Source organism: Pimephales promelas, chromosome 7 (assembly GCF_988280905.1).
Source record: "Pimephales promelas chromosome 7, fPimPro1.hap1.1, whole genome shotgun sequence".
NCBI classification, from domain to species: domain Eukaryota; kingdom Metazoa; phylum Chordata; class Actinopteri; order Cypriniformes; family Leuciscidae; genus Pimephales; species Pimephales promelas.
This window is the reverse complement of record NC_142775.1, coordinates 16,032,864-16,057,674: the sequence shown is the minus strand read 5'-3', so window position 1 is coordinate 16,057,674 and position 24,811 is coordinate 16,032,864. Positions and strand designations below refer to the sequence as shown.

General features: G+C 36.3%; 1 protein-coding gene across 5 annotated transcripts in view; it reads left to right on the top strand.

The window, feature by feature from the left end:
- The window catches only part of lrp1bb (low density lipoprotein receptor-related protein 1Bb), a 345,314-nt gene that overhangs the window by 219,232 nt on the left and 101,271 nt on the right, over positions 1 to 24,811 (top strand). For all 5 annotated transcript variants that reach the window (XR_016169265.1, XM_089133134.1, XM_089133135.1 and 2 more), the window contains 11 exons: positions 893 to 1,093; positions 3,766 to 4,011; positions 6,579 to 6,776; positions 9,945 to 10,149; positions 13,939 to 14,103; positions 14,460 to 14,704; positions 19,700 to 19,831; positions 19,945 to 20,172; positions 20,773 to 20,947; positions 21,223 to 21,317; positions 22,555 to 22,704. Coding sequence is in view for 4 of the 5 variants with exons in the window: in XM_089133134.1 (XP_088989260.1) it covers positions 893 to 1,093; positions 3,766 to 4,011; positions 6,579 to 6,776; positions 9,945 to 10,149; positions 13,939 to 14,103; positions 14,460 to 14,704; positions 19,700 to 19,831; positions 19,945 to 20,172; positions 20,773 to 20,947; positions 21,223 to 21,317; positions 22,555 to 22,704 (2,040 nt within the window). In the remaining variant the exon portion in view is untranslated. The remainder of the gene's footprint in view (positions 1 to 892; positions 1,094 to 3,765; positions 4,012 to 6,578; positions 6,777 to 9,944; positions 10,150 to 13,938; positions 14,104 to 14,459; positions 14,705 to 19,699; positions 19,832 to 19,944; positions 20,173 to 20,772; positions 20,948 to 21,222; positions 21,318 to 22,554; positions 22,705 to 24,811) is intronic.

Below are 24,811 nucleotides of genomic sequence, written 5' to 3'. Positions count from 1 at the left end.
CACTTTGGACCGCTGACACAAGCTACTCATGTTCGACTCGTGCGGTTATGCCAACACTTCCGGTAGACGCTTCTTCGTTGTTGGTGTTCAGTGGTTTCTTCTTCCGCTTGGCGGACTGTGAATATCGAAACTAGGAATCGAAATTTTAACTTTTGAACGATTCCGTGAAAAACGAAAAGTTAGTCCCGGTTATACTCGATTCTCGATACCCAATGCTACGCGCTATATTGCTAAATATTCATATCGATAGAAAAATATACTGGGATTACCTGGCTTCTCTCACGACTCCCTTGCTCAGCAGTTAATGATATGCGAAATTGGTTAAAGTAGTTTGTGACGTACGAAACAGCGGCGATTTCAAACCGTGTTTTTGAGACTGTAATTTTTTCAATGCAGTTTTAAGGAGAGAATTAATTTGCACATGGTTTGTCTTAAAGCATATACTAAACACCAACGTATTGTGATGTTGATGTAAACAACATCAAACTTAAACAAAACTTTGAATGACAACTGATATTTTACAAATATATTAAAATAGATAACATTTGACATGACTGTTTTACTGTTTTTTTGATCAAATAAATGCAGCCTTTGTGAGACTTTTTTTCAAAAACAAAAATATCCGCCACACCCCAAACTTTTCATCGGTATTTATATATATTGTATTTAAAATGTTTAAAAAGTGTTGCAGTTTTGATAAAAATGAGTCTCTGTGGGTTAAATGAGCTGACACTTGCTAAAAGCTTCTGTCTGCATCCGACTTCACCACAGCTTGACGTTCCGCCACCTTTTTAAAATTTACCCCGATTTATCTTCATGCTCAACTACAAACAACAATTTAAGGCTGACAGCTTGATTTATTAAGAGGTCTGACTGAATGTTGTGTCCCAAGGGAAGTGTATCAGCAAGAGCTGGGTGTGTGATGGTGACAACGACTGTGAAGACCACTCGGATGAAGACTCGTGTGAGTCTTCCATCTGTAAGCCCCCTACTCAGCCCTGTGCAAATGACTCCAGCACCTGCCTGTCTCCCGGCAAGATCTGTGACGGGAGAAATGACTGCGCTGACCATTCAGATGAGGGCCCTTTATGTGGTGAGTGCATGCAAGGCTTTGTTTAGAGCCTCATCTGCTGTAGTGTCCTAAGATTGATTAAAAAAAAGTATCGTTTCAACTCTTAATTAGGATTGGATGAGGCATGTTTGAAGGCACCTGTGACTGACAAATTAGACATTAATGTGCCTGTGTTGCTTGGCAACTGTAAATAGACTACAATTAGGATAATGACCTCATTTTTTTCTTTGCAGAAGAATTATTAATTTGCATTAAAACGACAATTTAATATTATTATTAATAATAATAATAATAATAATAATAATAATAATTTATTGGGTATTTGTTAAGCATTATTGGTTTTATCTAGGGCTGTCAAACGATTAATCGCGATTAATCGCATCCAAAATAAAAGTTTGTGTTTACATAATATATGTGGGTGCACTGTGTATAATTATTTTATATATAAATACACACACATACTTGTATATATTTAAGAAATATTGTCATGTATATACTGTATATATATTTATATATAATTTATATTATATATAAATATAAATATTTTATATATAAATATTGTTTTTCTTAAATATACTGTACATGCATGTGTGTATATTATATACAAAATAATTATACACAGTGCACCCATATATATTATGTAAACACAAACTTTTATTTTGGATGTGATTATTTGCGATTAATCTTTTGACAGCCCTAGTTTTATCACATTAGCAAAAAAAAAAAAAAAAAAAAAAACCTTTACCAAGCTTTACCGTAATCATTTTTATGTTACTAAAGTTAATGGTTAGGGTTATCCTCCTTTTACCCATGATAAAATCAGTAAAGCAGAGTTTATTTATTTATGTTAGTATTAATATTTTGGATTAGCTTTTAATTGAATACTTTCAGTTTTAATTTTAAATTTATTTTACATTTTATTCATTTTGTTATGTGATATTGTCTATTATATTTGGTTTTTATAGCTTTAATTAGATTTTATTTTACTTTTATTTTTAGTAATTTTCGAAGCTCTACACTCTAAAAAATGCTGGGTTGTTTTAACCCAACTTTGGGTCAAATATGGACAAACCCAGCCATTGGGTTAAATTTTTTAATTACATTTTTAACCCAATGTTAGGGTTTGTCCATATTTGACCCAAAGTTGGGTTAAAACAACCCAGCATTTTTAGAGTGTAGTATGTTGATACTGTTGACTATTTTTTGTATGTGGATATATTCCTGGAAAAGAAAGATTTTAAATGTGACATTTTGAAATGTAAATATCTGCTAAAGTTCATTTTAAAGTCCGCAGAGCTAACAGACATAGTCTAAAAGCCACAAATCTTTGATTTTTTTTTTTTTAATTCATTCAGCCTTTAATCAATGCAAGTGTCGCAGTGCATATTTATCACTGGGTCCATAATGCTTGTGTTCACAGCCTTATTCATTGTACACCCTGTGACTAACGCTAATTGAAAACTGCTATGGTATTACGTGAGGTCCTGTGCATTCGGCAAGAAATGTTGGATGGGTTGAATTAGAATTAGTCATGCAGAGTAGCTATATCAATACACAGGAAGCCAAACCATAAAAAAACTAAAATATCTACTGACCAATGAGAATTAAATATTTGAGGAGTATAGATTCGGATTCATTTTCTTGAAAAAAATCAATATGTATTGTGTTTACCTCTCCAAAAAGATGTGGATAATACTGTGCCTACGCATTCGGCATATCTCTAAGGGCTACTTGATTCTCTTTAAGTTGCATCCTTGATTGAGTGTAATGGAAAGCCTGCACATGCTCTGTAAACTACAGACACAGGAAAAAATAAGTCCCGTCTGAATCAGAGCTAAACATGAGGATCTGTTTGCCTGTGAAGCCCTCACTGGGGAAAGTGTCTCCTGAGAGTCACTGATGTATAATTCTCTCAGAAATGGGACTAGACAAACATTTCAGTGACTTTCAGTGCATTACAAGCACTCGCCCATGGGAGCCCACCGCTCATGTTCTGAGGACGATGTGTGTTATGTCTGACTAGACCTGTTTTTGGCTTGGGTCTCTCATTGCCAATTAGATGGTGCCAATGGACCTTGAGTGGGTTGACTGACTCAGACCAGCGCAGCAGGACTCAATGCCATTTGTAACCTTTGGGAAGCAGCCATTCTTCACCTCCATATAGACTTCAGGGTCCCCTGTGAAGAAAATTCAATTCTCTCTTACTGCCACAGAGGGGATCATCATAATCAGTAGAGGCAAAGAGACCTTGGAAAGTGTCATTTTCAGCAAGCTGTGTTTTCCCTCCCTTTTTTTTTTCTTTCTTTCTTTAAAAGGACCAGGTGCTTCTATGAAAGGAAAAGGCTTATTTATTAGAGATGAGAGAGTAAAAGTACCAGTGTTAGTCTGATCCGTTCTGAAAAGAGATGATATATCCGAGACCCAGTTTCCATTTATTTTAAACTGAAGAAAAAGGCATTTTCCACTTTGAATGAGTTTGTTTGGCCTTTTTTTTTTTTGACACTCTGCTAGTGATGTTGATTAGGTCAGTGTATTGGCATAATGCTAGTCAAGAAAGACACCAAAACTTTTGAGGTAAAGAGTGATAAGCTTTCAGTTTTGTGCAAATGTTCAATCCAAACCAAACCTTGAATCTCATATGCCATATGCTTATTCAAATTGAATCTCACTCAGTCTGTTCTTGTCTGTTCCAGAGAAATGTTTGCAAGGTAATGGGGGTTGCAGTCACCAGTGTGCAGTGATCCCCAGCAAAGGGGTGGTATGTTCATGTCCCACCGGACTCCATCTAGGCTCTGACAACCGAACATGCGAGACAGTCGACTATTGCTCTGCTCACCTAAAGTGTAGTCAGATATGCGAACAGCATAAGACCACTGTCAAGTGCTCCTGTTATCCCGGCTGGAGCCTTGATCCAGATGGGGAGAGCTGCCACAGCACAGGTATTTAAATTCCTCACACTTACAGGTTACCATAGAAATGTCACCAGTCCCCTAAATCTATCCAGTAATATACTGTATATATTACGGGTTGCACAGACTAGTCAACTTTAATGCTCTGCCATGACGCTTTAAGATTGACATCGACTAGGCCCTTTTCAATGGCCTATAGAAGGTGCAACAGGAAATAAATATTTGAAGTCAAACTGTTAAAAAGACAAATAAATGCGTCCCCCGAGAGTGCTCCGTTTGGTTATACCATCTCGATGCTCAAATTTGATCGGGAGAATGCACATTTTAAAAATATGCTGCATTGTAACGCACACACATGTGCAATCATCCAGTAGCGCACAAAACTGTTCTGTAATAAAAGTTCTAGCATGTATTTCCCACTGCTTCACTATTAGTAGAGAGACAGGTTGGTTCTCAGTGAAATAACTGCACTGTGCATTTCTGTCTGATCCGTCCACGGTATACAGCAATACGAGCAACAGTAATACAATGACTGCGGGATGCACAGACAGGAGCTTCCCATTGAGAAGCTAATGTCTTTATAGCAGCATGCCTGCCAAATGCTTTTAAATTGTCTCAGGGAATCTGAATTTAGGTCATTAGTCAGAATATGACAACAAGCATCTGTGTGGTATTTTATGGACTTAGTGACATGTATAGCTCTTGAGAGTAAGTTCGTGCTCTAGTAGACAGCCACATTTATAGCTCTCAGCAGGCATCTCTAGTAGAAAAGATTGTTTTTTTCTCTTGTCTTTTTTTTTTTTGGTAGGGGTGATGTTGCTTTGTAGATACAAAGCTGGACTGGAAACTTTTTTTATATATTCAATTATATAATATCTATTGAGAAAAAGGAGTCACATGCCTATTTGGGCGGGGTCTGAGCCGGTCCAACGCATTCTCATCCTTTAACGTCATATAGAACGCTATATGACAAAACGGCGCTTTACTACGCACATGGCACCCGTTATCGTTAATATAACACGCGCTGTGAGGGCTAAGTTTAGGTGTGGGGTAGGGTGTGCGTGTCATATTAACGCTAAAGGATTTATAACGTCTTGGGTTCGCGTGTTATATTAACGCTAAAGGGTGCCATGTGCGTAGTATATCGCCGTTTTTGCATATAGCGTTCTATATGACGTTAAAGGATGAGAACGGGCTGGCCGGTCGGCCATGATGGTAGGATACGCTATCGGTTACCAGGGGCAACGCCTTTAGAACCCATAGACTAACACAGTCTCATCCCAAAAAGTCATATAACTGACGTTTTGGGACGTATTTTGACCATACATCAATATCAGCCTTTTTAGGGCCCCCTTAAACGTCGGTAGATGGCGATCCCGGGCCGTCATACAACTGACGCTTTACCTTTAACGTCAGTTAGGTGACGGGTTAGGTTTAGGTATGGGGTAGAGTTAGGATCCCATAACCTCATCTACCGACGTTTAAGGGGGCCCTAAAAAGGCGAATATTGACGTATGGTCAAAAGACGTCCCAAAACGTCAGTTATATGACGTCTTGGGGTGAGACCGGGTTGCATAGACGCGACTAAACATTCTAGAGCTCTTAAGTTTACGCGCATTTATTATTTTGGCAGGACAAAGACTGATCTAAGAATACGGGGAAAAAAGTAAGAAAGTAAAGCAATGCTAAAAGATAAGGTGAAAGAAAAGGGACCTTACAGGAACAAACTCACACAAAGTGCAAAACAGCAGTATTTGGAGAAGCACCATCAATATATTTGTTCTTTTGCACTAACAACAGTATTATTATTTTATTATTATTACTTATGTTGTCCATGAAACTTATGTTGTCCAAATAGCCTATATATTTCAGTTCTCAATAAATATTGTTAAGCCATATCAAGTTGTTTCAAACATTTATTTCAATGAAGTAAATAAGTAATGAACAAGGCACTCAAACAAAACTTTTGCATATGTTCGTTAAGGCACGCCAAACAGTGAAAATCGTATACCAAAGGCAGCAGCAAACCCTGCAATCCGGCGTCTCCTCGTTAGATCAGACTCTCCCTGCTGTGTCAATTTCGGTAACCCCAAAAACTTAATTCCATTGTTCCTATGTTTTCCATATGTGTCGTGTGAGTTTTTAACGCAGCAGTTACTTCCAGGCATGGTAAAACAGTGCGGTATTGCGAGAAACTCCTCTACTACCGAGCTAAAAACACACGCAATCGATACTGTTTTGCCGTGGGAATCCAACCAACATGGCGGAAAGGGGAGGGGCTCTGTACAATGACGTCAACTCCTCATTCTCAATATAATAAACACACCTCAAAAGACCTGAATCTTTTGAGACCAATTTCACCTGCTGCACTTTTTGATCCACATAAAGACTACTCAAGTGTAAAACATCATTATTCTAAGGTTTCTCTAGAAGAACTGTTCTTGTAAATGTCTTTGATTAAAAATATCAGCTACTAATTAGTGGTTCTGCATAGAAAAAAATGTGCATGGCTGACACTTCAACACAAAGCTCAATGCTCTTGTATCCTCTAATGCACAGGTGTGGTGTGTTAATAATCAATTTGTTTCTTCTCCAAGATCCCTTTGAGGCCTTTGTTATCTTCTCTATACGGCATGAGATCAGACGAATCGACCTTCATAAACATGACTACAGCCTGCTCGTGCCCGGCCTGCGGAACACCATCGCTCTCGACTTCCACTTCAACCGCAGTTTGCTTTACTGGACCGACGTGGTGGAGGATAAGATCTATCGGGGAAAGCTCTCAGAGACCGGCGGTAATGAACACCCAAATTGATGTCCCATTCCCTCTTGGCCTTTGTTTAACCTAAGCTTTAGTTTGAGCGGATATTATTTTTTTCCCAATTCCTAGTACGCAGATCACGTCCCCTGAATAGTTTGCAATACAGGATGCATTGTGCGTACAATGGCTCTTTGAATGAAGCAGAAAACCTCTGAATACCCTTGTATTGTTTTGAAGACTATTTTGAAGCTGCATTAAGCACACATCTGAGTCTCTCTCTCAGAGGAGCAGGCCCCGAGTGCAGCTATTGCTCCCTCCTTTTGTTAGAATTTCATAAAGCTCTCCACAGCTGAGAATAATTGCTAACTTGTTTACCACTGAGGTAAAACTTTTCTTTAATGCCAGTGTTTTCTTTTCCTGAGTTTTTTTTATTTATTTTATTTTCAGAAACCCCGTCAAAAAGATTAGCAAATGTTGCGTTTTGGATGCTGATTGGGCTGGTATGTTGGTGTCCATAGCAGGTTTCTTAAAGGAATAGTTCACCCAAAAAAATAAAAGTATTTTTTGAGGAAAAGTTAATTTTCAGTGTATGGACAACCTTTTTATTTATTTGTATATCATCTTTTATTTTAAAGAGGTAATACAAGTTTGGAACCAGTGTTAATTAAGTATTATTTAGAATGAACATTAGTAGTAGTAGTAGTAGTAGTAGTAGTATATTTTCAGGGGGTATTCCAGAAAGCAAGGTCAACTTACCATCAACATACCCTGAACTCTCGGATTAACCCAAACCTTGCTTAATCGAGGTATATGTAAGCAATGACGCACATCCGAGTGAACGAGACGGAGGGAAGTTAGTGTGTGAAGAGCATACCGATTTGGAGTGGAACGCACTCATGTAGAAGCCTTTCTTCTTTTGTTTAATGATGATTTACAATCTTAGTATATATCACCATCAACATATTGGTTTTGTAATAACTTTTTAATCATTTTAATCTTTAATCAGTTCGTTTATTGCTGTGAACAATAATTATATTGTTTGTTTGATGCTAATTGTATATATATATATATATATATATATAAAGAAACACTGATTTAACTAAAAAAAATTCTTTTGGGGTGGAGGGTGAGGGCTTTTTAGTGTAGGCCTATAGTAGGCTGTGTTATGTATTACTGATTGAATGTATGATTAGTTAATCTGTTTTGCACCCATCGCTACAGAGTTAAAGGGGTACTCCACTTTTTTTTGGAAATGGGCTCATTTTACAACTCCCTCAGAGTTAAAGAGTTAAGTTTCACCGTTTTCAAATGCTTTCAGACAATTTTCTGATATTTAGAAGAATATCAGTAACCAGAGAGTTTCTGGTCTCATTGACTTCCATAGTAGGAAAAAAAATATACTATGGAAGTCAATGAGACCAGAAACTGTCTGGTTACTGATATTCTTCTAAATATCTGAAAATCGGCTGAATGGATTCAAAAACGGTAAAACTCAACTGTTTAACTCTGGAAGAGTTAAAATGAGCATATTTCCCCCAAAAAAGTGGAGTATCCCTTTAACCTTTTCTCGTTCACTTCACGTCTGTAGGCATTACGCACAGCTCAGTATGGCCGCTCCAATTTACCTCCAATGAAATCTAACCTTAATGTAATTGACAGAATTACTAAAAAAAAAAAATATTTAGCTACCTAAAAGTTAAAGATTTTTAATAAAACTCGAGAGATGGTGGATGTGTTAAATTTCATGATTTATTAGTCTAGTAGAATTTTCTAAAAAAAAATATTTTGCTACCTAAAAGTTAAATATTTTTTGTGTCAGGCATGGATGTCTATTTCCCTCATTTTAAATATATAAAACACATACGGACTGAGTACAGTACATAATCATTAACATTAATGGAGTACATAAACAGACATTTCAATATACGCCTATTGGCATATTATATGCATTTTCGGAAAATTTATATTTCAAGTTTTTACTGCAAATGTCGAAATGCGCGCTCTTTGGTCCTTCAGAGTCACCACCGGAAAACATTTGGAATGGTTGTGTGGAATGTTTTAAGTGAATTTCGTTTTGTATAAATGGTATCTTTATTTTAATCAGTGTTTTTCATCAACAAATTGAAGAAGCAAATATAGTATATAATATAAGTAGGAAACGGAGGCGCCGGCGCGTGACCTGGAGCGCGTCTCGTAAATTAACCCGATCACACTAAATGCGTCTCTAGAGCACGAAGTGTTTATAGTGCAATTTATACGCGAAAATGAGTTTTTACGTGCATAGGATACGCATGGGTTGGTTAGGGTATAGTAGTGGTGTGGTGTGTATGTGTAGCTCTTACACAAAAATGAACTGCGTATCAAATGCACACGAAAACTGCGTATTATATGGACTTAAGAACTCATGTTCGCATATAAATTGCATGATAATACACAATGCGTGCTAATAAATAATCCTTACTGAATCCTTATGTGAATTTTACATTTAATTTTTGTTTAGCTATTTTGCTTCCAAATTTCTTTTATCATATATTATATAGAAAATGTCTTATTGGCAATAAATAAATACATAACACACTTTTGAGTGCAGATCCAAGATGTTTGAGATGAGGGCACATATGTTCTGAACCCCTCTCAAATGAACTAACGCTGGATCATTCAGAACTTGCTCCGGAGCAGGTTCGGTTTAGAGGATAACTTGTTATGGCTTACATATCCTGAAAGTTACCTGAGGTTTTGGAACCTAAAGTTGAGGTTATCTTACTTAGGTATACCTATCCAGCTAAGTCACATAACCTGCTATCTAGAATATCCCCCAGTTTTCATTTTAATGTTAGTTTAAGTTTTAGTCATTTGCTTTTGTTTTTTGTTTTTAATTTTTCTCTTATTGCCGAAAGAAAAATATGTTTTAGTTTTAGAGTGAACTACTCCTTTAACCAGCAACTACCAAGACTCTTTTTGCCAGCTTCATCAGAAAGACATTGCCAGTCGACCTTTATCATTTGCTGGTGAACAACATGACTAGAGCAGCATAAATCAGCATAGAAATGCATTCTGGTCCGAACTGGTCTTTTCTGCAAGGAGTAGCATTTTGAAGAGCTCAACACTTCAAAAGAAAGTTCAAAACGACCAGAATGCTTTGCTGTGCTGAATTCAAAACCCTGTCCACCCTCTGAACTAGAGCGAGTGGTTTGTTTTGTAGGTGTGACCGGGGTCGAGGTTGTGATTCAGCATGGTTTGGCCACCCCAGAGGGACTTGCCGTGGATTGGATTGCAGGAAACCTTTACTGGATAGACAGCAACTTGGATCAGATTGAGGTGGCCAAGCTGAATGGGGAAATGAGAACGACTTTGATTGCCGGTGGCATGGAGCACCCTCGAGCGCTGGCTGTAGACCCAGGACAGGGGTGTGTATTAGTCTCAAAATGTACCACACCCTAATTTTCTTTCCTCATACTAGTGTTTCCGCAAACACTGAAAAAAAGTTCCATTTTTTGTTGTAATTTTCCCTCATAGAGACTATCTTGGGTACATAACAGAGCAATCATATTTCAGAGGACTTGTTTGTCATCTATTACTAATGATAGTTCTAGAATAACGCTCTGCATCTTGCTGTTCATTTGTTGTGGTCTGTTTCTTTTTTTGTCTCTTTACTCTCAGCTGTGCTCTTCTCTTGCTCAGCTCTACATTTCTCAAGGAGGCATGCTGGAAAAAAAATGCCTCAAATTTGACGGCATAAGCTCGGAATAGACACACGGTGATCCCAGTAGCATTTGAGGACCTGGAATAATGCTCATTTTGACAATAAACAAAACACGGCTAGGAACACTAACATTTTGTTCATCAAAAACTTTTCACAATATGCCAAAATAGTTCTTTAGTTTTGTTCAAATTAATTTAAGTTACTGCAATTTATTGAAGAATCATTCATTTTATTGTACCTCTTGCAAAATTGAAGCTATACAAATTCAACTGTATACAAATAACCTATTTTTTATTTGATAATTATTGTTACATTTGACAATATAATTAATGTTTTGCATTATTTTAGTGTTTAATAGTTTATTGAAGAAACATTTAGTTTCACATCTAACCGATTGAAGAATATCGCTGGTAGGACAGTCTTTTTTTTTTTTGGATAATATTTTAAATTTACAGCATTAACATTTAAGATTATAACAGTAAAAAAAAAAAAAAAAAAAAACACCTCATCCTACTGTAAAAAATGATCCTGTAAAAAAAAAATGGTAAACTACTGGCAGCTGTGATTGACAGCATTATACCGTAAAAATACGGTGTGTTACTGTTTTTAAAATTAACAGCTCAATACCATTTTGTCGGCTACAGTATAAAACTGTCATTTAAACGCATATAGCTGTTAACACACCATATTTTTTACGGTATAATGCTGGCAACCACAGCTGCCAGTAGTTTACCGTTTTTTTTTACAGGATTATTTTTTACAGTGTGGTCTCTGCCATTGTTTTTATGTGTTTTTCATAATACAGCAATCCTTTTGAAGGCAGATTTGTTTTTAATGTCATGTGGTCATATCACACAGGCACAAATGAAAGCTTGTTAAATTATTTTCTTCATCATTATTTATCAGTTTTTAATAATTTTGTTATATATTCCTAATGTTATACTGCTGCATTTTTGCCCAAAACCCTGTGAGGAACCCTTAGAGGAGAATATGGTATCTCCACAGTCTAACTAGAGCTCATATTGGCGCTCAGTTGGATGACACACTGTAAAGTATTTCACTGAAAGCTGAACAGAACAATTAGGGAAAATATTCAAAGACTGATTTCACACACAACAGCGTGGCACATTTTAATAAGGACCTTAATTAATTATAGTTTCTCTAAAAAAATGCCCCACACAGCTATGTCATGAAGAGGTGTGTTGAAAATGTACTTCTGAAGGATTAGCTGTCTTGGTGATTAGCAAGTCTTTTATTTATTGAAAGTGTGGTTTAATGACTGGATGCCACTGGCTAAGTAATTGGCCTTCTAAAAAGAAGGCAGCTACATCCTTGCAGCAATATGACGCCTTTTTGCATGTTTTGTGCTTACCTGCTAGGCTCCTCAAACATTGTCAGTTTAATTGTTTCTGATGCCTGATGCAGGAACCATGATCACACATTTCATCAGCATATGTGCTTGATGCAAGTATTTAGCATTTTATAATCCCTGTATATTACCCCCATTAGAATGTGTCCTTTGCTTTCACGCCAAACCCACTGTTAACTTTGACACTAGTTAAAATTAACCCTCATGTTTGACATTGACTTCACTTGCAGACTCTTTCCTTACAGCATGCAAATAATCTATGATTTTACATTTAATTTTTTAAGCTTCTTTAATGATATTAAGCAGCAGCAGCACTGTTCTTAAGGGCAGCATATTTAATAGTTTACTATTAGTTCATTTAGACTCAAATAGACTCATTTAGAATAGTTAAGTGTCGTCGTGATTAGTAAATAGTTGTGTTTTTGATTTATTGGTGTTTTATTAGTTTAGTTTAGTTTATTTATTTATTTCAACTGGGACAATGTGTAAAAAAAAAAAAAAAAAAAACATGAATTAAAGATGCTTTTCACCAGATTTAGCTTTAGCTAGTTTCCATTTAGTGCTCGAGCAGGTGAATTAAAATACAAATATATATATACAATATAAAATGTAATTAGTCACTCTATTAGGAAGAATTGTATTGTACACTCTAAAAAAATTACTTGGTTATTTTAACCCAACTTTGGGTCAAATGTGGACAAACCCAGCCATTGGGTTAAAATTTTTAATTACATTTTTTTAACCCAAAGTTTGGGTTTGTCCATATTTGACCTAAAGTTGGGTCAAAACAACCCAGCATTTTTAGAGTGTATAGATTTTATGGGAAGAAGGAGGCCGGAACTGGCAAACATTCAAAGATTTTAATAAATAAATAAACAAATACAAAAACGAAAGTAAAGATGGCAGTCCCCACCACACATAATAAAATAACACGACTAACTGGCCTGTTCCTCTCTTGCTCTTCACTGTCGTCGCTACTCCTTTATGCCTCCGCTGAGAGATACGAGACTGTTTACACTGATGGACTATGGTCAGATATGGTGTTTGACAAATGACAATATCTTTAGATGAATAGTTTAAAATAACACTGTGTCCTAACCAGAATATTTTTCATGTTAATCATTTTTTGTCCTAACTAGCAACGACAGCGACACACAATGATTCTATTTTTTTTCCTATTTTTGACTATGAAAGTATGATAATGACAATCTCAGCTACTGTTTATGTGCTTTATTTCATGTTAAAAGCATCTTTGAATATCATTTTGTGTCTTTTAAAAGTATTTTATAGCCATACTCAAAGCAACAATGGACAATTCACTTCAGATCTTCAAAATTAATAGAAACAAGCACGTTCAAACTCATTGTGAACAGACAAGTGTATTCTAAAGCAAAGATTGTTTCAGTAACTCAGTATATATTTATAAAAAATGTGAATCTGATTGGCTGTGATTTTTGATTGACTATCGCGTCTTATAGTCGCAGAGTGTCTAGTTTGTGGCTCGCGTCTGGTTAGAACACGGTGTAAGGGTTTGAAATTAACAACCGCCAGCCCGCCAAATGCGTGAAAATCCACTGTGGCGAATAACGCATATCAACACACCAGCCAATTTGGGAGGTTATGGTTAATAAATTATGATCTATCTCTTTTGCAAGACATCGCCTACAGAGCTCTTCTCCTAAAAAGAGCCTCAAACATTAGCATAACAAAGCGTAAAAAGGGTCTCACACCGAGAGAAACGCCACGTAGTGCCACGTCTTTAAAATCCGAACATTGTTTTCTATACGCATACCGGCAGCACCACTCGGCATCTATTGAGATGTGCTAAGCTGGAGCCCTAGGAGACTGTTAAGAGCCCACTTTTTCTAACCTACTCTCATAAATGCCGCTTGTCCAAGACATAGAATAATTCAGAATCATATTGGCTGGAAACATAACAATTTAGTTGCCAAATTGGCTGGTAAGAGAAACGTCTCGGTTATGTATGTAACCCTCGTTCCCTGAGTACAAGGATCCCAATTCATCAGGGAACTCCCCAACAACACGTTGGAGTTCCCAGGACGAAAGGGAACAGTTAATTTCAAGCCCTGATTATAATCGTTAACATTTTTATTCTGTATGTAGCATACTTTTCTGGACTGACTGGGATGCCACTTTTCCTCGGATTGAGGCAACGTCAATGAGTGGGAGTGGAAGACATGTTGTGTACAAGGACATGGAGATAGGAGCCTGGCCTAATGGACTCACCCTAGACCATCAGGAAAGGAGAATAGTGTGGACAGACGCTCGGTAAGAGCAAATAATACAATTGCAAATGAAGATTTACATTTCGGTGCACATCGCAAGAGGCATTGGATTTAAGGCAACATACTTTAGCTTAGATGTTATTTTTTTTAAGCAATACAAAATACATTTTGATGGTTATTAGTATAACTTAAATATTACATTTAAATCAGTAATGAATCAAATTATGGTTTTACATGTGATTCACTTTGATTGTTGGAATCGTATTCACTATTTGAAATGAAAAAAAAAAAATGTGCTTATTCTTTCAGAATGTCCCTCAGGAAGTTGTCATCATTGTACCATCTTGTTGATATGGGCATAGAGTGCTGGTCTCACCTCATATTTCTTTTTCCCTTCAGCTCTGATGCAATATATTCTGCCCTGTACGATGGCACAGGGGTCATAGAGATTCTCAGGGGGCACGAGTACCTGTCACACCCGTTCGCTGTGTCTCTCTTTGGAGGTGGTGTGTACTGGACAGACTGGAGGACCAACACTTTAGCCAGAGCGAATAAATGGACAGGCCACAATGTAACTGTGATCCAAAAGACAAGCGCCCAGCCATTTGATCTGGAGATATATCATCCTAGCCGACAACCTCAAGGTGGGTTTTTAATTATTTAAGGGGGTTGATAATGAGTATATATATATATATATATATATATATATATAGTCATAAAAAATGTCCATTTAAATAAATAAATACTGACTAAAAATATTAAGTATGTCTTTGTTTGCCTGTGACCATTAACCGGCATCAGTGAACATGCAAATGTGTTAATTTATTTAAATTTTACATTCTCTTGGGCATTTTAAGTAAATATTTAGGTCAAGATGCATGGGGTTCAGCTGACAAAGAGGTTTGGGAATCCCTGCCTTGAAATACTTGAAATTGTTAAATTGAAATGCATGAAATAGCTACTAATATTTACATTTACACTTATATTTATGTTTAAATGCTGTATTTATGTACTTTGCTGCGGACATCATGCTGACAGAAAAAAAAGAGACTGATAAATGAACAAATTACCTGAAATCAAAGAATAATTACAGTGTTGTATATACACTAGCATCATGCATTTTGCTTGAGCTAACTAGACTAACAAAACTGTGTTGCCATAGGGACAACTTCTGTTTATTATATACACAGGCATGACAGTTTTCTTGAGGTGTCTAGGCATAAAATCAGAAGAAAAGTTGCTACTGAAAAATCTCACCCATGATGCTGATCATCCAAATGTTCTGTCAGAGTGTTTAAACTCTTGTTTGACTCTCCTTTTTCCTGTTAGCGTTCGTTTGTACCCATGAGCTCAATCTGCATGCAAACCACATCACAGCAAGCCTTGCAGTTTGCCGTTGACCTAATGTGCTTAGCTGCGTGTACGTTATTGTAAAAAAAATAAAATACTAATATGATCTGGCTATGTTCGGGAGACACGTATAAATTTTTCTGCATGCTCTGTGTGGTGAGGATTCATTTAAGCCGAATCCCGCTGATCATTCATTTCTTCTGCCAATTTGGAAGCCCAAACGGCTCTGTTTGAGAGCAGCAGAATAATTGAAAAAGGGGGTCATGCAGAGCGTAAGCAGGCCTGACGTGGACTCAAGATGGGTTCTTTCCTCAACCCAAATTCATTTTAATTGTTTCATGGTACAATGTCACACAGGGCTTTGTTGCCAGCCAGGGCAGCAGATTATCTTCTGTTTAACAGACAGTGTCTGCTTCAATCTTTGAAGAAAAATAGGGGAAATATTATGCAAACATGACTTTTATTGGCATTATACAAGTTTATATTATATACACAGTCACACACACACTATATACAGTATATACAGTATATACATGTATGTATATACATACATACATACACACACACACACACACACACACACACACTATACAGTATATATTTATATATACTGTTATACATGTATATATATATATATATACACCTTATATTCATGCTCAAAATATTACACACACCTTATGTTATGTTATGTTATGTTATGTTATGTTATGTTATGTTATGTTATGTTATGTTACATACACCATCTTAAATGTTATTTTTTTAACAAAATAAGAGGGTTTATACAAAATGCATGTTATTTTTATTTTTTTTTTTTTTTAGTACTGACCTCAATACATTATTTATAAAAATTTATAAAAAAATAACCCTATTTAAAAGGTTACATACCTGGTTACATTATATATTAACACTGTGCTGTTACCTGGATGATCCACGACTGTTTTTTTTTTTTTTTTTTTTTTTTTTTTTGTGATGGTTGTTCTTGAGTTCATTGTTTGCCCTGAGCAAAACTGCCCACTGTTGTTCAGAAAAATCCTTAGATTCTTTACAAGATGCTTGAAAACTGAAGGATTTGCAGGACTGAAGGATTTTTTCTGAAGAAAATTGAGCAGTTTTGCTCAAGACAAACAAGAGACTCAAGAACAACCATCACAAAAAAAAACCCTCTATATACATATCTATCTAATACATATATTATATTAGTTGTATATTTATAACGATTATTAATCATCTCTGATTTTTAAAAATTGCATTTTGTAATTTGTAAAAGGTTAACTGAAGTTATTGTGATTGGCAATGTGCTAGGTGCCCAGATGTCCAAAAATGTAGCATTCTGCGAGTGTTCATCAGCCGAAATACTCTTATTTGCATGATTTCAAGCAGCCCAAAACTGTAGGGAGCCCTGCCAAACGGCTCATGTCTCCTGCCACAACACCGGCAGCCGGGTGACTGTTTTACACCGATAAGTGTCGACAAATTGTGCTACGTTGCCAGAAAAGCCAATAAGTATGGCTTATCTAATTTTAAACAGCTCATGGGAAGGTCTGGCTATTAAAGATGTCCAAAATCTGGGTACTGGCCCCTTACAGTCCATGGCAATTGTGTTTCTGTTTGGCCTATGCAGTTCTGGCAGGTTAGTGGTGGACCTCTGAGGGTCCGTAGGGAGTGAAAAGGAGCAACGCTAACTAGCCTAATGGGCTAAGGCTAACAGCCGTTAGCCAGCACATGGTAAATGCATAATGTGTGGTGAAAGAACTGAGGGTTGAGTTTCAAGAGATCGACACCAGTTTGGAGGGCTCCCATTTTTAGCGCCTGTGTGGCCTGCAGTGTTGTACGCTCTATTCCAGCACATTGCTGACAGGCTAACCACTTCAATATTACTAATGGAGTTTGCAGACACAGACAGGGTGTATCTTGTCGTATTCGGACAAGGCTGAAGCAGTGAAAATACAAATTATATTTTCTGCAATCTCTTTACATACAGTGTTGTTAAGGTCAGATGTATGTTTAAGAAGTAAGTTTTATGAAATCAGTACATTCAAATCAAGTGTTTCTATCATGAGTCAAGTGCACTGCGCACTGTTTATACTGTATTTATTCAAGAAGCCCCCCCCCCCCCCCCCAACCCGCCGCATAATCAGCTGAATGTATAATTCCTTCTATGGGATTCTTGCTTATAATTTGCTCACTTGAAATGATTTGTTATTTTCACTTGCAAAAATAGGCTTCCTACATAAGTGAAATGGGTTCAGCATCGGAAAGAAATAATGGGCCTATATTCAAACACCCACTGGATCAATTATTTACAAGATGCAACTGCTTGTGGAGTTAATTGGATGTAGTTGCTCTGGGTTCGTAGAAGGGTTAAAGTCTATTGACTAGAGGCAGTAGTGGCAACTCTATAAATAAACATAATAAATGTTACTTGAGCAACAAATCAACATATTAGAATGATTTCTGAAGGATCTTGTGACACGCTGAAGACTGGAGTAATGATGCTGAAAATTCAGCTTTCCCATCACAGGAATAAAATGTTAATACAGTTTTATTAGTTTGTAAAAATATTGCATTTTTACTATATTTTTGATCAAATAAATGCATCCTTGGTGAGCATTAGAGACTTATATATATATATATATATATATATATATATTTATGACGAGTTCAGATGCAAAAGCCTCTAAATGCCATTTGAAATTTTCTTCTTTAATGATGATTTTTATCAAACTTGTATATTGAAGTTCAGTAATTTCACTTAAATAATTGCCATTTAACAACCAGAAATTGCAATTCCATATGTTATGTAGAGTCCCCCCCCCCCTCCCCCCCCTTTTTTTCTGCTGTTCTGTAAAGCACTTTGGCTAGCCAGTGGCTGTTGTAAAAATTAGCTAAATTAAATGAACTTTAACTTGTGATTGTCATTGGTAGTTTTCGGTCATAATCCTTGTCCCGTTGTCTCTTGTCTAGCTTTGTTCCCTGTACCATAGTTGGTGATTCTATGTTTAGTCCAAGTTCATGTCCATGTTAATTTCATATTATCACTTCAACCCAAATCGGTTTGTTGGAATAAACCATACTTGGGTTCAATTCAACTTCAGTGGACTACATTACACCTATTATATACATGATTCATGGGTCTTTTTATTAAATGATCTCTCTAGATCTTTTTGTCTTAAATTTAAAATCTGAACCATCTTGTTTTAGGTTCTTCATATAGGCCTATTATATAGGCTACCTTGTATAAAAAGTTTTAACCTTTCTTAATGTTTTTATTATTATTATTATTATTGAATGAAACGTTTTTCATTATCTTAGAAAAACATTAAGAGAACATTTATTTAATGGGAGAATTCAACGTTTGAATAACATTCTTATAACCAAGCAAGGATGTTACTCTAATACAATGTTTATATAATGGGAGAATTGACCTTTCTAACGTTATTATAACCAGGAAATAACATTAATACAACATTTATAACCTAAAATTGTTAGCTGGGGAAGAGGAGAAATTTGCTCGCGAGCAGAGAGATTCACGCTCGGCACATCATGTTCCGCGTGCGAGCAGAGAGATTTACGCTCTCGCATTATATTAATGTACTTTCGCTTTACAATAATGCGCTCTCAATTTTTGACAAGGAAATAACGCCATACAAGAATGACTGAAATGTTGCAGTTTGTTGAGGGCAGTGTTAAACTGTAATTGACAAAATTCAGTGATGAGAAAAGAAATTACTCTCATCCTCATTCCAGCTTGCCTTTTAAATATATCTTTCCAAGGAAGATTTTTACCATCAATCTGTGAAAGATCTGATGGTTAAATGACTATTCACACCAGTAGCCTTCTGGCCATTATCTGTCCACTCAACATTAACTTCCGTTGATATATAGAAGCCCCTTTGCAAAGAGTTTTGCAAAAGGTCTAAATGTGCTGTGGTGTCAAGAAGATCCTTGTGGGTGCACGACATGAGCTGCACTGTTCATTCAACCTCAGCTCTTTTCTTTATCCTGGAATTCAGATGAATGTTTTCAGTCTTATGTTTTGCACCCATTTCTACGTTCCCCTTTTTAAATATAGACATCTGAACGGTCACATCTCAAATCAAAGGCCGTCATTCCTCATCAAGTAAAGTAATTCTGTCCAGTACAGTTTTTTTTATTTCCTGTTGTAAGTCGGAAGCTGTTCCTGGCTCCTTTTAGGAGAGCTGTTGAATCTGTTCATAAGATGTGATATTGATTTTTCTCCTTATGTTTTCTTCACCTGGTTTAAATGCGTGTCACCCTGGGTTTTTCAGCTTCAAACCCGTGCGAAGGAAACGATGGAAGAGGTCCTTGCTCCCACCTTTGTCTCATTGATTATAATCGCACGGCATCCTGTTCGTGTCCTCACCTCATGAAGCTTTCCCTCAACAACCGCTCTTGTGTGGGTGAGTAACATCCCTCACACAAAAGTATGGATCAGTTTGAGCATTTTGTTGAGGAAGTATTGACGGATATATATATTTTTTTGTTTGTTTTTTTGTTGTTGTTTTGGCATCAGCACTGAAAAAGTTCCTTTTGTATGTGAGGCGTTCTGAGATCCGTGGGGTGGACATTGATAACCCATACATGAATGTCATGACTGCTTTGACGGTTCCCGACATTGATGATGTCACTGTGGTGGATTACGATGCTCTTGAGGAACGGATTTATTGGGCAGACGTTAAAACTCAAACAATAAAGCGTGCATTCATCAACGGAACTGGCCTTCAAACCGTCATTTCCGGAGGTGAGTCAAAACAAGTCCAAAACTTATGTTTTTTTTTTTTTCTTTTTTCATGTTCTGCGTGGTTATGTAAGGTTTTTCCTAATAAACATCACCTTTGAGCGTTATTTTATTTTTGTGCGGCTCGTTAATAAGTTGTGTTATATCTTTCCCCCTGCTGCCACGTTGTAGGTTTGAGCTGGAATACCGTTTTATTTGGCTGACGCTTAGTCTTAAATTGTTTTTTCAATTACTAGAAGACTGTGTTCACAGGCAGCCTGCATAAAAAATAAAATAAAATGAAGGTTGAAGGAGTGTGTGGTTGAACATAAATAATATATTGCGTGATAAGAGAGCTGTCTGGGGATTGCTTCTCCGAAATGCATTAAGAAAAGCAAAAGTTGTGCAAAATGTAGACTGTTGTAGATTTTCTTAAGTGCTGTCTGTTATCAAGCACAGTGCATATCTTAAACCTTCTCAAACGGATTAGCATGCCAAGCATGTGCTTTTGAAAGTTATTTGCACACAACAATGTATTATAGCATGCGAAGTGCTGCAGTCACCCATGATGAGGCTTGTTGTAATGTGCTCCGCTGTGTTAATGGCCATCTCTGCTACGTGCAGATATTCAAAACTGCCGTGGGCTGGCGATAGATTGGCTCTCAAGGAACATGTATTGGCTGAGCTCTGAGAACGAGGAGACGCAGGTCAATGTTGCCCGACTAGACGGATCTCTAAAAACCTCAGTCATCCATGGGATTGACAAACCAAAGTGTCTGACTGTTCACCCAGCCAAAGGGTAAGCAGCCCACATGGACAGATTGCAAGTATGATTAAGTAAGATTTTTGTTTGCTCTTATTGCCTATATTTATCAGAAATGTCTTATTAATTGGTGTGAATAAATCAATATAATACATGTTATTTTCTATCTCTTCTTTTTCTTAATAATATATATGTATGTATATGTCGACCTCATGTGTCAAGTCAATGTCAACCTTAAATACAAACCACAATACATGTTTTAAATGTTTCTCCTAAAATTGTCTTTTTTTTTTGTTTGTTTCATGGTCTAGAAAAATTTACTGGACTGATGGTAGTACAATAAACGTAGCCAATATGGATGGAAGTAACAGGAAGGTCCTTCATCAAAACCAGAGAGAACCAGTTGGTATGTCTGATTTCAGTCTATAAGAGAAAGCTTCAATATTACTGTGTCAATTTTCTCTCTTTGATTCCCTCGCAATTCGTTCATTCACAGGGGTTTAAAGCACATGAGTCATTGTTTTTCAAAATTTCTAAATGAAATGCTTGTTGTACTCTTAATTACATTTCTTATGTAATTATTTAGTTTTTAGAACAAAATCATACTTTTTATTCTGAATATATATATATATATATATATATATATATATATATATATATATATATATATAAATGTATGTAACTTTTTTTTTTAAAACAGGCAATGAAATCCATTTCATTCTAAAATTTAACTGGCCACAACTATTATTTTTTTAAAGAGACCTCTCATTATTAGTCATCTCTATAGTTTTGACCTACAGTAAAGCAATTGATGTAGTTAATTACCTTCAATTTACCTTTGGCTGTGGGAGCTCGTTCCTGGCTGCGCTGTGATTGGTCAATCTACATTCTAGGGAGTGGCTTAGCCAAAGGCGAATTACCTCTACAATTTCTCAAGCTGTATCACACCTCTATAAAGGACAGACCCTCTTAGAGCCTGACTGGCCATTCTTAGACTCGTGACAGATATACGTTTCATATACATTACATTTCATTTCCACAGCCTCACAAAGGCAGGACTCAGAGAAAATTGTGGTTTAACAGGTTTATTTACAAAGTTTGTACATCTCTGGTCTCTTTATTCCATCCATCCATATATACAAATATTTACATAGCTCCCATCCTCCAGCTAAATAGGGTTCCTCTGTAGTTTTTTATACCCCTGTTCCTGTACATTCATTGATAATCAAATCACGTGCACCTTTTGTTTTAGAGGCAGTCTTGGAAAAGATGTCTGAGAGTTTAAAGGCTTGTCTGTTGTTGTTGTTGGGAGTATATCATGCTCTAGCCCCTCTCTCAATCAAAGCTGTCTTGACACTCAATTGAAATATCCTTCACTTGTCACAATCAATTTTCCCACTCTGTCAAACGTTCACAGTTTCCACTTTTGAAACAGGTTTTAGACAGAGATTAATTTTAATCAAGTGATGTAGTGTGTCTCAAAGAGGTCGCAACTGTATTACAAGCTGTAAAAAATAAATAAATAAATAAATAAATAAATAAATAAAATATATATAAGGTATATTTTAAAGTAATGATCTGAACGGGATTCCATACCAGCACTCCAAACAACAGTTTCTTACTGACTTCTTGTTTTCCCTCAGGACTTTCGATTGACTTTCCAGCTGGAAAGATGTATTGGATCAGTTCTGCTAATGGGACTATCAACAGGTGTAATCTGGATGGCAGTGGCTTTGAGGTCATTGAAAGCATGAAGAGGGACTTAACTAAAGCTGCGGCTCTAGCAGTTATGGGTAAGTGATATAGCATCTAATTCCTTCTTCATTAGTCAGGTTAAGTCAAAGGTTGACCACCATTAACCTTAAGAAAATGACTGCTTACATGTGGATTTGATGTCAAATGGCTGATATGTTATCTACATTTTTTTTTTAAAATTCTAATTGAAGCTGCAGTCCGTAGTTTTTCCTATTTGGCGCCATCTCTGTTCGAAATCTGCTATTGCAGGTATTCACAGAATTATCAACTTTACGTGGGTTGTGCCCCGGCACGGCACAGCGCGGATGAATTAATATTTTTAGGAGATTGTGTGGATGTCAGTCACCGCACCGGTGTGCATACTGTCATTCAGAATCACAGATTCTACTTTTGGAAGTATGACCAACATAAGAATTTTCACCGGTAAATGTCATCTGAACAACTAACATCCACTTTTTGTTCTGACCATCTAAGGGAAAGAAAAAAAAAAACATAGATTGCGCTGATTAAATCTAACCATTGTTGGTTAGATTTGGCTAGATTGCAAAATCTATCTCGCGTATAATATCATGTCAAACCTTGCAAATTATATTTTGTTCTCAAATTGTTAATGTTAACAACATCAACATTGCGCGTGACTACATGTAATGTCCTTCCGATATTTGTCCTTGTTTTCAAGCTTACCATTTTGAATCGAGCTAAAGCAAGCCGGGGGTTGGCTGGTTGTGTACTTGCTCAAAAAATATATATATTTGAATAAGTTTTAACCCCAAAAAGTTTTGGACTGCGGCTTTAATGTTTGAGTTTGAGAATATTGAATGAAATTACTAGACTGTTGCTTTGGTAACAGCACACCATGAAGAGCACATATATAAGAAAAAGTAAGTGAAAGTTAAAAGTGGTAAAAGAATGTTTAAATTAGTCTCACATGGAGTGAGTCCCTCAGACCATCTGGTTGGTTATCAGCTGGCTGCTAATTATCAGTTTTATCAGAAATAAAATTATGTTTAAAAGGCACCCTGTTGCAACAATGAGTTTTGTTTTGTTTTTTTGTTTTTTTCTGAAGGACAACTGGTTATTGGATTTTGTCATTGGATCTTGTTAAAGGGATACTCTTTTTTTTGGAAATAGGCTCATTTTACAACTCCCCCAGAGTTAAACAGTTGAGTTTTATCGTTTTCGAATCCATTCAGCCGATTTCTTGATATTTAGAAGAAAATCAGTAACCAGACAGTTTCTGGTCTCATTGACTTCCATAGTATATATTTTTTTCCTACTATGGAAGTCAATGAGACCAGAAACTAAAGTATCTGGTTACTGATATTCTTCTAAATATCATAAAATTGGCTGAACGGTGAAACTCAACTGTTTAAGTCTGGGGGAGTTGTAAAATGAGCCTATTTCCAAAAAAGTGGAGTATCCCGTTAAGGTTCTGTTTTCTGTCTAAGGCACAGCATCGGATTTGGACTAGATAATAATTGTATATTCCCCTTATTCCATGTTTATTTTTCTGTTCTTTATTTTATACATAAACAGTCAACTTACATTTTCAGTCATTTTTGTTCTGCTCACAGAGATTGCTGGCCCAGTTTTTAAATGAGTCATGATTTACCCTCCCTAAATGTCTGGGTAAAGCTTGGTAATGTTACATATTGGTCAGATGGCTTTTTTATGTCAAAATTTACAGTAGTTGATCCGAATTATTTAGAGTATGATGATGTATTAGACTTTGTCGTTAATTAAGTCTGACACTGTGAGTCTACAGCTACTTTGCTTCAGATTGGTACTGTCAAAATAAAGGCATTTTGTCAAAAATAATCAAATTTGGGTTTCCTGAGAAGTGTAAACATAATCTTCGAAAGTGGAGAAGTTTGTTTGATTTAGCTTACAAGCCTGTCTTGGAAGATATCCATTTTATTCAAAGCAATTTAATCACACTTTATGCCTAATGTATGACTCAAATTACAACTATAAACATTGTCCAGAAGCTGTAATTCTAGGGTTTATAAGTCAGTCTTGCTGGCAGCATCAGAAGCGGAGAGAGTTGCATAACTATCAAATGAAAGCAGTAAATACAGTAAAGCCTGTAATTGTGCGCTTTTACTTTTTTATATTAAATGTATTACACTCTCTTGTTTTAGATGT